Source organism: Chlorocebus sabaeus, chromosome 26 (assembly GCF_047675955.1).
Source record: "Chlorocebus sabaeus isolate Y175 chromosome 26, mChlSab1.0.hap1, whole genome shotgun sequence".
NCBI classification, from domain to species: domain Eukaryota; kingdom Metazoa; phylum Chordata; class Mammalia; order Primates; family Cercopithecidae; genus Chlorocebus; species Chlorocebus sabaeus.
Window position 1 is genome coordinate 31,180,488 of NC_132929.1, and position 12,790 is coordinate 31,193,277.

Here is a 12,790-nt window from a genome sequence, read left to right on the forward strand (position 1 = left end):
TGTCTTTTGGATTGTGTGTCACAAGCCAGTTCTATATTTGTTTAATTTCTGGTCACACTGAACAAAAACAAAAATGAACGACTGTGGTCCTTCATCTCTACATCACTTAAGTCAGCCGGAAATTTACCTTATTACTTACTGATTTATAAAGCACTTTACCCTGTTTACCCTGTTTGGATGACTACTGCAATCGCCTTTCTACTAGTCTCCCCTGCTTCAGCCTTTTCTCTACAGTCTGTTCTCCGCACAGCAGCTTACGATGCCCTGTTTAAAATGTCAGCTTACTCACTCTTAACGCTCAAAACTCTGCAGACCTTTTCTCAGAGTAAAAGCCAGTCTTTTAAATGGCACACCAGGCCCTCTAATACACAATCATCCTACAGCCCACAGCATTAAGACTACTGAACGACTGTAATTTTACAATTAAAATGCTGTAATTTAAAAATGGACAAAATGTACTCTTAATGGTATCTATCATCTTTGCTCACTTTTCAAGAATCAAATAATTCTTGATCCTACCCCTCAGCCCCTGTCACAGGACTCTTTCCTTACTCACTTTGCTGCAGTTACAATAGCTTCTTTGCTGTTGATTGCATATACTGGGCATATTCCAGACACAGGCTTTGCATTTGCTGTTGCTTTTCTGAGAGTGCTCTTCCCACGTGAATCCATATGGCCCTGCTCTATCATTTCCTTTAGGTCTTTGCTCAAACATCATCTTCCAGGTGTGCCCTTTCATGATCACCTTACGGACAATCCATACTTCCCACCCCCACACATTTCCTCTCCTCTTTTCCTCTTTTGTCGTCCACCATATCACCTACGATTTGGCATTCTGTATCTACTGTTTATCATTTGTTTACCCCACAAGAGGGTGAACTCCTTCTGGATGAAGATCGTCTATCTGCTTTGTTCACTGCTGTATCCCAGGAACAAGAACAGGTCTAGCACATAGTAGATGTTCAATAAATATTTGCTTAATGAACAATATTACTCCAACTCTAGAACTTTCAGTCTCAACCCTATTAAGAGCTAAAAGGCATCCCCCAATTTCCGGGTGGCATTTGACTTTCGTGAACTTATATGCAGTATCTTTTGTTTGACACACGGTTCCCTCTGATTTTTCTTAGATAGTAGTAAGACGACAGGAAAATTCCTAAACAGTGTGCAAGAAAGATGAAAATTAATCATGCATAACACTGATTTTAGATAATTTCTTATCCATAAACCAATAGAGAAAATGCCTTCTGAATTTGTAGCTTCTCCTCTTAAACCTAAGGAAAATAAACTGAGTATCTGTTGCCTTTGCCGCGGGGGGAGTAGGAAGGGGGCCAGGAGAGACGTGAAAGCCCAGGAGCCCTTCTTCAAGAGCGTCAACTCTTGTGCACTCCAACTTACTTTTTTGAGGGGGTGGGCATCGTTCGAGGTCTCTGCCAGGGGGTGTCTGTTTTTCACCCTTTGAGGTGCCTATTGTGCTGTGTCTTGAGAACGAGGAGAGGTGGGCGAGGAGGGGGTAAGAAGGGATGCTGCGTGCGGCTCCAGCTGCCTCCGAACACAAAGTCGGGAGGCGAGGGATCCGCGCGGGTGTCTCGGGGGCCAGCGGGCGCCCGGGCCGCGCGCTCGGATCGCAGCCTCGGCCCCGGGGCGCGGGCGGGACGCGGGCTGCGCGGAGTTAGGCCCGGACAGAGCCCCATGGCCTCCCGGCGGCCGGGCACGGGGCCCCGCGCACCTCACTCACCCCGGTTCCCCCAATCCGGCACCCTTCTCGGTTACCTCGAACTCTCTTCAGCGAAATGGGATCCTTCTCCTGTTCTGCTGACATTACAGACCGCAAAGCATGACTCCCCCCCAGGCCGCGGGAATTCGGTCTCTTTGATGCTGCGGCGGCGGCTCCTCCTCCTCGCGGGGCCGCTGCGGCTGCGAGGCGAGCCTCGGAGCCGAGGCACGGCCGAGGGCGGTGGGGACGCGGGCCGACTTTGCAAAGTTTGGGAGGAGGACGAGGCCTCGGGGCGGCGGGGCGGCGTGCGGGCACCGGCGGGGCTCAGCGGCGGTGGCCGGGAGCGCGGCCTGGGGGCGGCCCCCCACCCGGGGCCGACATGTGCTGAGGGCGAGTGCGCCGCCGCCGCCGCCTCCTCCCACTCCTTCTTCTTCTTCGCCGCCGCCGCCGCCGCCGCCTCAGGAGCCGCTGACAGGGGAGGCAAGAGGCTGGCGGCCCGGCCCTGGCGGCACACTCACAGCGCCCTCTGAGGAGGAGGTCTGCTCTCTCGCCGCTCCCGAGTCGCAGACACAAAAGCCCCCAGACCGGAGCCGCCTGCAAAACCCGCTCTGGGGCGGGCGAGGGACGTGGCGCGGCCCCGCGGCTTCCCCGCCCTGAGCTCCCCAGCCCCGCGCGGGGACGGGCTTCGGGGGGCGGGGGCCGCTGCCTCGTCCCGCTGCGCCTCCCGCCACCGCCGCCGCCTCGCGCTCCGCCTCGGCCCAGCCCCCACGGCCCGCGCGCGCCTCTTGCTCCGCGCCGGGGCTCGCGGGCCCGCGGCTCTTGCAGCCCGGGCGGGCAGCGCGCGCCTAGGGGCCGCCCCGCCCCGCGCCCGGCGCTCCCTCGCAGCCCGCCAGGCCCGAGGACGCCAGATCCCGCGGCCGACGCGACCGGGCCCAGCTTTCGCAAGGAAAGGGCATCTCCGAACTTCGTCGGAGGCCACATAGCCGGCATCTCGGCCTCGCAGCCAGGGATCGCAAAGATGAACGTACCATGCGAGGAAACTTTGTAAGCCGGAGCTGGAGAGTTCTCGGCGGGCATGTGGGGATCCAGATTCCCCGACTCCGTGTCCGCGTGGCCGTGGTGTGGACACCTGTTTGTGGAATGCCTCCACTTGGTATTTTAACGACTTGACTCTTCAAGAAAAAGCGACGTAGAATGAATATCAGGACAGTGTGTGTGTTGGGGGGAGGGTGTTGAAGCAGTGACGCGGCTGAATCTCATTTAGACGTTAAATTTTAGGAGGAACACCCCCGGTGTGATTGTAAATTACATGTGATCACCCGTCCACATTCTTCAGTTGGGCTGTGTGACCGGAGGCGACTTGGGTAACCTCTCTGGGTCTCAGTTTTCTGGTCTATGAAAGGCAGTGGGGCTACATCTCGAAGATTTCTTCTAGCTCTGACATTGTTTAACGTACTTCTACGAAATTGTTTTCCCTGTTTTTTTTGGTTTTTTTGCTAGGTTTTCTGGTTATCCACTGGGCTTATTTTGATGTAAGAATCACCGAAAAGCACTCATGAAGCGTGGGAGGACATAGAAATAGCTACAGACTGGAGTCTCGTCCTTCCAGAGACAGACACCCAACTCATTCAGCTGCACAGTGTCCCAGAGAACAGATGTAAACATGAAGCCAATGTACAGCCTCAACAGCTGCATACCAGACAAGCGCCACATAGTGTGGTCCGGGCCAGATGTAACCCTTTATCTAATCAGGGTGGTCTGGAATGATGGAATTCCTGATTAGAAGAGTCAGACTAGGACAGGCTAGGGAAAATATTCTTACAGGAAGCACTTGAGGAGAAAGTTCCTGCTAACTAGAATGTAACCTCCATGCAGGCAGGAGTTTTGACTGGTTCGCTGCTGTATCCTCTGGGTACCTAATAATGACTAACACATAGTAAGTGTTCGAGAAAATATTTACTGGTGTATGAATAAACAGACCAAGTGACCCTGGAACGACTGGGATGGCAGGGCTTTGGTAAGAGTAATAAACCCGAAGCAAAGGGTAATATAATAGATTGGGGGCCGGGTGCGGTGGCTCACGCCTGTAATCCCAGCACTTTGGGAGGCAAAGGCGGGGCGGATCACGAGGTCAGGAGATCCAGACCATGCTGGCTAACATAGCTAAAAAGACAAAAATTTAGTTAGGCGGATGTGGTGGCGGGCGCCTATAGTCCCAGCTACTCGGGGGGCTGAGGCAGGAGAATGGCGTGAACCCGGGAGGCGGAGCTTGCAGTGAGCCGAGATGGTGCCACTGCACTTCCAGCCTGGGAGACAGAGCAAGACTCCGTCTCAAAAAAATAAGTAAATAAACATAAACATAAAAAAGCAGATTGGATCTGATAGTCTACCTTATAGGGTTGTTGGAGGAAAATTTGAAAGCACTTAGGTAAGTCAACAAAGACATGAAGGCCAGGCGTGGTGGCTCAGGCCTGTAAATCCCAACACTTTGGGAGGTTGAGGCAGGAGGATGACTTTAGCCCGGGAATTTGAGACGAGCCTGGGCAACAAAGCTAGACCCTTCTCTACAAAATAATTTTTAAAAAGTAGCCAGGCATGGTGGCATGGGCCTGTAGTCCCAACTACTCAGGAAGCTGAGGCAAGACGATCCCTTAAGCCCAGGAGTTAAAGGTTGCAGTGAGCCATGATTACACCACTACACTTCATCCTGGGAAACAGAGCAAGCAAGACCCTGTCCCCACTCCAAAAAAATATGGAAATGACATGTTTTCATTTAGCGCAAGGAGAATGGTTCAGAAAAATCATGGCTAAGAGATTTTGAGTTCTTTATTGTAATTCCCTAAAGCTAGAGACTCAGAAATAGTATGAAAATCAAGAGAAATGAATTGGCTTCTTTTTCATGATTCATCAAGAATAAAAAGACTATCTTACTTGGGCATAGTCTTTTAGATCGACTTTACTTCCAAATCTTGATGGCTTGATGAGGGCCTTATACATTGAAGTGGGGTAGTGGAGAGGAAGCATAAGGAATGGTGGTAAAAACTGACAACATGGTAATTGTTTAGATGTGGAAGGTGAAAGACAAATCAGAAATTTGCTCCCAGACTTGTTTTAGGTGACATAGAATACAGGGAGACATTTGATGGTGGTAATAGTTGGTGAAGCGGGGTGATGACGGGCTTAGTTTTGGACACCTGAGTCTGCTATGTCTGTACTAAAAATACAAAAATTTAGCCAGGCATGGTGGTGGGTGCCTATAGTCCCAGCTGCTCGGGAGGCTGAGGCAGGAGAATGATGTGAACCCGGGAGGCAGAGTTTGCAGTGAGCCGAGATCGCACCACTGCACTCCAGCCTGGGTGACAGAGTGAGACTCTGTCTCAAAAAAAATAAAATAAAATAAAATAAAACAGGCAGTGAACTGGATTTGGCCCACAGGTGATAGTTTGCTGACCCCTGGGCTAGAACGTAGACTATATAAAGGACTCTGGAGGTCAGATGACAGGCCTAGGCTGCAAACACATATGAAGGAGACATTAGCTAACAATGGATAAACTCATCCAGGACCAAAGAAAACTAAGAGCCAAGAACAGATGCAAGGAAATGATGACAGTTTAAAAGGTCGACAAAGATAGAGGAGCCTGTAAAGGAAATCATGAAAGAATGAAAAAGAAAACAGGAGTGTTAGGGCAATCAAGAAAAGGAAGCAATGATTGACCGTGTCACATGCTATGGAAAGAAGTACTCATGTCTATCATCAGTCATCCTTGGCCTGACATCTACTGAACTTTTTGGTTTTCTTATATTTTAAAGTATTGATTTGATAGTCTGCTTTTAATATTTTTCATCTCAAATTTTGTGTGTTTTTATTGTGGATGGTTTCATGGTGGAGTGTTTAAGCACTCAACCTCTAATCTAAGTTGGTTCGATTGACATGTACACTTTTTTCCAAAAAAAAAAATTCTGTAAGTTCTATTTTAAAATATTTGAAATCACAGATTTGTGTTACATTGAATAGGCATAAAAATCAAATCCAATCTAGATGTTTGGAAGTTTTGCAAATTGGTTTGAATCCTTTCATGTTATGATTGAAATTGCAGCCAGTTTAGCAACCTCTAGCCATCGGGCAATCATATCCAGGAGCCTTTTGTTGACAAATATAGTGCTATCAAAAGCTCAAAGTTGAGGGCAATAACAACAGCAAACTTTGGACGATGGTTTGTATGAATCGGGATTCAATCAGGACACAGGGGGCACACCGTTTGAATGGAGTTAATAAAGCATTATTAACTATAGCAAGGGATTGAAGTAGTAAGGGATTAGTATGAAGTGAAGTAAGGGATAGTATGAAGTGAAGAGAATGCTAAAGTATCTGAGAAAAACAGATGTGAGGAGCAGCCACTATCCTTAAAACTAAGATAAAGCATCTAAAGAAGAGGTCTCCTTCCTCTCCAGGCCAAGAGAGTGCACAGCTGCGGCTCACTGGATGCCAGAGAAGTTGCTGTGGTGCTACCTTCTGAGGGGAGTGCCAAAGGAAGACGCCCTGGGTGTTGCCAGCATTGCAGAGCCGGCACTGATGTTGCCAGCACTGCAGGACCTGGAAGGAGGCTATGCATGCTGCAGAAACCCATTCAGAGGAACAATTGAAACAGGAAGGAAAGCAAAAGCCCCTTACTCTTATATGTCTTATAATGTCTTATAATACTCTTATAATGTCCCTCCAGCACCCTCTACTGACAAAGTTTAACATCATGCCAGCTGGCAAAGGCAAAATATTAATATTTAGAGTCCAGCTCCATTTTTGCAGAGCAGGCAGTGAAGGATACATTTGGAGTTGAGAGGCAATAAATTTATTATTGACACAATGATGGTGTGTACTTTAGCCTAGCAAAGCTCTGTAAGGGACCTCATATCAATAAGCACCTTTGGTTCTGGAATATACTATGTCATAAAATGGTGACTCCCAAATATTTGCTGTCATGCCCTAAATGCATGTTTATTTTCTATATTATGAAATATGGGACAAAGTTTTACTTCAAATTACTTTTGATCTTATTCTCTTTAGCCTTTCTTTTTTTGAGACAGAGTTTCACTCTTGTTGCCCAGGCTGGAGTGCAATGGCATGATCTTGGCTCACTGCAACCTCTGCTTCCCAGGTTCAAGTGATTCTCCTGCCTCAGCATCCCGAGTAGCTGGGATTACGGGTGCCCGCCACCACATCCAGCTAATTTTTGTGTTTTTAGTAGAGATGGGATTTCACCATATTGGCCAGGCTGGTCTTGAATTCCTGACCTCATGTGATCCAACTGCCTTGGCCTGCTGGGATTACAGGCTTGAGCCACCACACCTTGCCCTCTTTAGCCTTTTATATCCCATCCGTCATCAGATTCCACAAATTTTACCACCTACATATTCTCAGATGTGTCCTTTCTTCTCTATCCCCACTACCACCATCCAAGTCTAGCCAAAAATCATTTGTTGATTTTCTGGACTTATGCAATAATCACCCAAGTTTTCTCCACATTTCTTGTCCTCTATTCAATTCATTTTCCACTTAGTAGCCAGACTGCTGTGTTTTTATTTTTTAACTTTTTATTTTGAAATAATTATGGCTTCAAAGGAGGTTATAAAGAAATGTACAGGTAAGTCCTGTACATCCTTCCCCCAGCTTACCCCCAATTTTTTTTCTTTTCTTTTTCTTTTTTTTCTGGAGATGGAGTCTTGCTCTGTTGCCCAGGCTGGAGTGCAGTGGCACGATCTTGGCTCACTGCAACCTCCACCTGCTGGGTTCCAGCAATTCTCCTGCCTCAGCCTCCTGAGTAGCTGTGACTACAGGCACACACTGCCATGCCCGGCTAATTTTTCATATTTTAGTAGATATGGGGTTTCACCATGTTGTCCTGCCTGGTCTCAAACTCCTGAGCTCAGGGAATCCACCCACCTTGGCCTCCCAAAGTGCTAGGATTATAGGCGTGAGCCACTGCCCCCAGTCACCTGATTTTAACATCATGCAAAACTATAGCACAGTATCAAAACCAAGAAATGCACACTGGTGCAATTCATAGAACCTATTCAAATTTCACTAGTTTTACATGCACTTGTGTGTGTTTATGTAGCACACAATCAAGATACTTAACTGTATCACCATTATAAGACTCTAATGACAAGACTACCGTGTTAGCCCTTTATAGCCACTCATCCCCTCCCCCATCCTTAATTCCTAGCAACCCCTAATCAATTCTGCATTTTTATAATTATTTTATTTGATGAATGTTACACAAATGAAATCAGGAATATGCATTTTTGAGACTGACTTTTTTCTTTCACACAATGCAATTTCCTTGAGTTTCATCCAAGTTGTATGTGTCAAAATTTTGTTCCTTTTTACTACTTCATAATATACACTTCTGTCTTTGAAGATCACTTGGGTAGTTTCTACTTTTTGGCTATTATAAACGAGTTGTTATAAACATTCACATACAAGTTCTTGTGTGAAAATAAGTCTGCTTTTTTTTTTTTTTTTTTTTTTTTTTTTTTTTTTTTTGAGACAGGGCCTCCTTGTTGCTTAGGCTAGAGTGCAGTGGCACCCAGGCTGTAGTGCAGTGGTGTGAACACATTTCACTGCAGCCCTGACCTCCTTGGCTCAAGGGCTCCTCTCACTTTAGCTTCCTGAGTAGCTGGGACTACATGTGTGCACCACCATGCCCTGCTGATTAAAAAAAAAAAAAAAATTGTAGAGACAGAGTCTTGCCGTGTTGCCCAGGCTGGTCTCAAACTCCTGGGCTCAACCAGTCTTCCTGCCATGGCCTCCCAAAGTGTTGGGATTACAGGTATGAGCCACTGCGCCCAGCCCAAGTCTGCTTTTTTCTAAGATAAATGATCAATAACACAATTGCTGGGTCATATGGTACGTCCATTTTTAGTTTTGAAAGGAACTTCCAAACTATTTTCTGGAGTGGAGAGTGCTTTTTTTAAATACACAAATCTCATCATGTCATTATTTTACATAAAACTCTTCAATGCCTTTCCACTGCGGTATAATTAAGGCTTGATTTTTATTTTATTTTATTTGTTTGGACAGAGTTTTGTTCTTGTTGCTTAGGCTGGAGTGTAATGGCACGATCTCGGCTCACTGCCACCTCTGCCTCCCGGGTTCAAGTGATTCTCCTGCCTCCTGAGTAGCTGGGATTACAGGCATGCGCCACCATACCCAGCTAATTTTGTATTTTTGTATTTTTAGTAGAGACAGGGCTTCTCCATATTGGTCAGGCTGATCTCGAACTCCTGACCTCAGGTGATCCACCCGCCTCAGCCTCCCAAAGTGTTGGGATTACATGCGTGAGCCACCACACCTGGCCAAGGTTTGATTTTTTTAAATATATACTGCAAGACTTTACTATAATTTCCACTGATTTCTCCAGCCTCATTCTGTACCACTTCCCTTGCTCTTTATGCTCACTGGGCTTTTGAACATGTCCTCAATTAATCATTAGTCTCCTGCCACGGTGGCTTTGCAAATGCTGTTTGGTTTTCCTGGGATGCTCTTCTCTCTGCTTTTAGTCTAATTAACTTAAACTCTACCTTTCATTCCTTTTTTTTTTTTTTCTGAGACGGAGTCTCGCTGTATCGCCCAGGCTGGAGTGCAGTGGCTGGATCTCAGCTCACTGCAAGCTCCGCCTCCCGGGTTTATGCTATTCTCCTGCCTCCTGAGTAGCTGGGACTACAGGCGCCCGCCACCTCGCTTGGCTAGTTTTTTGTCTTTTTTAGTAGAGACAGGGTTTCACCATATTAGCCAGGATGGTCTCGATCTCCTAACCTCGTGATCCGCCCGTCTCGGCCTCCCAAAGTGCTGGGATTACAGGCGTGAGCCACCGCGCCCAGCCTATACCTTTCATTCTTAACTCAAGCATTATTTCCTCAGGGAAAACTCTCTAGTCTAAGTCAGGTTCCTTTTTTCATCTTTCTTTCATCTCATCTCTCAGTTTGAAATTATATAGTAATTTCTGTGAATATCTGATTAAATCCTGTCTTCATCTGCAGATTAAAATTCATGTAAGCAAGAATTGTGTTAATTTTTGCTCGTTAATGCCTGGCATGTAGCAGATGCTCAAAAATATATTTTGAGTGAATGAATGAATGAATTGTACACTGGCAAAGATTTCAGTGCCAAAGCATTCATATTCTATAGTTTTATGTATCCATTATTCATTTAATGTATATTAACCAGTAATCATGTTCAAGGTAGTTTACTGAGCAATAGATTACTATAGACAAATTTCAGATTCACACAAAATTTATATTAATGCATCCTGAAATACATGTTATTTCAAACAAAGACTTTCTAAATAGTTCTACTGGATAAATATTGAAAAATTAAAAAATTAATAGGTGGGCCAGGCGTGGTGGCTCACGCCTGTAATCCCAGTACTTTGGGAGGCTGAGGCAGGTAGATCACGAGGTCAGCAGATTGAGACCACGGTGAAACCCCATATCTACTGAAAATGCAAAAAATTAGCTAGGCGCGGTGGTGGGCGCCTGTAGTCCCAACTACTCGGGAGGCTGAGGCAGGAGAATGGTGTGAACCCGGGAGGCGGAGCTTACAGTGAGCCGAGATGGCACCACTGCACTCCATTCTGGGTGACAGAGCAAGACTCCATCTCAAAAAAAAAAAAAAAATTAATAGGATATTTGTAATTCTTTTAAAATATTAAGGAAGTTTTGCCTGGGCAACATGGCGAGATCCTGTCACTCTGAAAAAAAAAATTGTTTTATTTATTTATTTTTGGAGACAGAGTCTCACTCTGTCACTCAGGCTGGAGTGAAGTGGTGCCATCTCGCCTCACTGCAATCTCCGCCTCCCAGGTTCAAGTGATTCTCCTGCCTCAGCGCCCCCAGCAGCTGGGACTACAGGTGCCCGCCACCACACCCGGCTAATTTTTTGTAGTTTTAGTAGATACAGGCTTTTACCATGTTCCCCAGGCTGGTCTCGAACTCCTGAGCTCAGCCAATCTGCCCAACTTGGCCTCCCAGAGTACTGGGATTACAGGCATGAGCCGCTGAGCCTGGCCTAAAAAAAATTTTTTTTTAATTAGCTGCGCGTGGTGGTGAGCATCTTTAATCCCAGCTGCTTGGGAGACTGGGGTGGGAGAACCGCTTGGACCCAGAAAGTCGAGTCTGCAGTGAGCTGTGATTGTGCCTTTGCACTCCCAGCCTGGGTAACAGAGTGAGAGACCCTGTCTCAATAAAATAAAATAAAATAAATAAAAATCAAATAAAAACTGAGAAAGTTTACAAGTCAAGAAAGGGACAAACGTAGCTCTCCATCTTGATCACTGTTCGTCATATGGACTTGACGTAACTCTCTGCAACCAACAACCAACGACTTGAGTTTAATATTACCGTCATAAGAAGGTCCCTGGCATTTTTTCCTGGACAGCATGGTTTAAAAAATTCATGGTTGTGACATCATATTATAAGGAACATACCTCTAGTGATGTATCTGTCTGTAATCTTTGATCCTAAAGGCTTAGTGAGTCATGTACTTCTTATGTGATAGCTGATAAAGCCAATATGGCAAAGTCATGTGGGATTTTTGCCTTGTTTTGCTCTGTTTTTTACAGCGATGGGAAAAAAAGGCAGATTTTTTTTCAGGACACGAATACTGCCAACGTAGGCAGACTGCAACACTGTGGGTTGCCTGAGAAATTTTTTTAAGAACGTGAGAATGAGCAAGATGTGTGCATATTTGTGAATGAAACACAGCAAGGCAGGACTACCTAAGAAATATGGTAAGTCTTGGTGCTTGGTGTTAAAATAACAAACTGTAAATATAAAACAATTGGCATTTTATAAAATCTTTTTTTTTTTTGGAGACAGAGTCTCGCTCTTGTCACCTAGGCTGAAGTGCAGTGGCACGATCTCGGCTCACTGCAATTTCCGCCTCCCGGGCTCAAGTGATTCTCCTGCTTCAGCCTCCTGAGTAGCTGGGATTACAGGCACCCACCACCACACCTGGCTAATTTTTATATTTTTAGTAGAGAGGGGTTTCGCCACGTTGGTCAGGCTGGGCTCGAACTTCTGACCACAGATGATGCGTCCACCTCAGCCTCCCAAAGTGCTGGGATTACAAGCGTGAGCTACCTTGCCCGGCCTATAAAATCTCTTTTAAGAGACAGAAAATGTGCCAATTTTAAGCCTTTTTGGTTTGTATGTGTGTTTGGAGGGAAAGAGAGGGAACAGGAAGGCAAAATGATGACAACTTTGTACTGTAATATTCCTTTAAGTCTTTCATTTTTTTGTACACTTGTGTATTTTATAAAGATATTTTCATACCACAAAATTCACCATTTTAATGTGTACCATTTTGTATCTAGTATTCTCACTTTTTAGTATACTTTAGTATATTCACAGAGTTGTGTAAGCATTACTACTAGCTAATTCCAGACCATCTTCGTCACCCCAGAAAGAAACCCTATACTAGTTAGCAGTCCCTCCCTCTCTTTTCATTTCCTAGGCCCTGGCGGCTACTACTCTCTGTCTCTATGAATTTGCCTATTCTGGACATTTCATTTAATATAAATGAAATCACATATGGCCTTTTGCGACTGGCTACTTTCACTTAGAATAATGTTTTCAAGATTCCTCCATGTTCTTTTTTTTTTTTTTTTTTTTTTTTTTTTGCGGCAGAGTCTCACTCTGTCGCGGAGGCTGGAGTGCAGTGGTGCGATCTTGGCTCACTGCAAGCTCCGCCTCCCGGGTTCACGCCATTCTCCTGCCTCAGCCTCCCAAGTAGCTGGGACTACAGGCTCCCACCACCATGTCCGGCTAATTTTTTGTATTTTTAGTAGAGACGGGGTTTCACCGGGTTAGCCAGGATGGTCTCGATCTCCTGACCTCGTGATCTGCCCTCCTCGGCCTCCCAAAGTGCTGGGATTACAGGATTTGAGCACCGCACCCGGCCTCCATGTTCTATATATATTAGTACTTCATTTCTTTTACGAGTCAATAATATTCCATTGGATAGATATACCAGTACACTAATTTCTTAAATTTTTAAATTTTATTTTCAAACTCACA

General features: G+C 45.8%; 1 protein-coding gene across 2 annotated transcripts in view; it reads right to left on the minus strand.

The window, feature by feature from the left end:
* The window catches only part of PYGO1 (pygopus family PHD finger 1), a 42,793-nt gene extending 39,876 nt beyond the window's left edge, over positions 1 to 2,917 (minus strand). Inside the window, exon 1 of one of the 2 annotated variants that reach the window (XM_008016519.3) lies at positions 2,746 to 2,917. In XM_008016519.3, the coding sequence (XP_008014710.1) occupies positions 2,746 to 2,794 (49 nt within the window). In that variant the 5' untranslated portion in view covers positions 2,795 to 2,917. Of the gene's footprint in view, positions 1 to 1,773; positions 2,463 to 2,745 lie in introns of those variants that run through there. The other variant, XM_008016518.3, reaches the window with a different exon arrangement.
* Between the last annotated feature and the right edge of the window lie 9,873 nt (positions 2,918 to 12,790).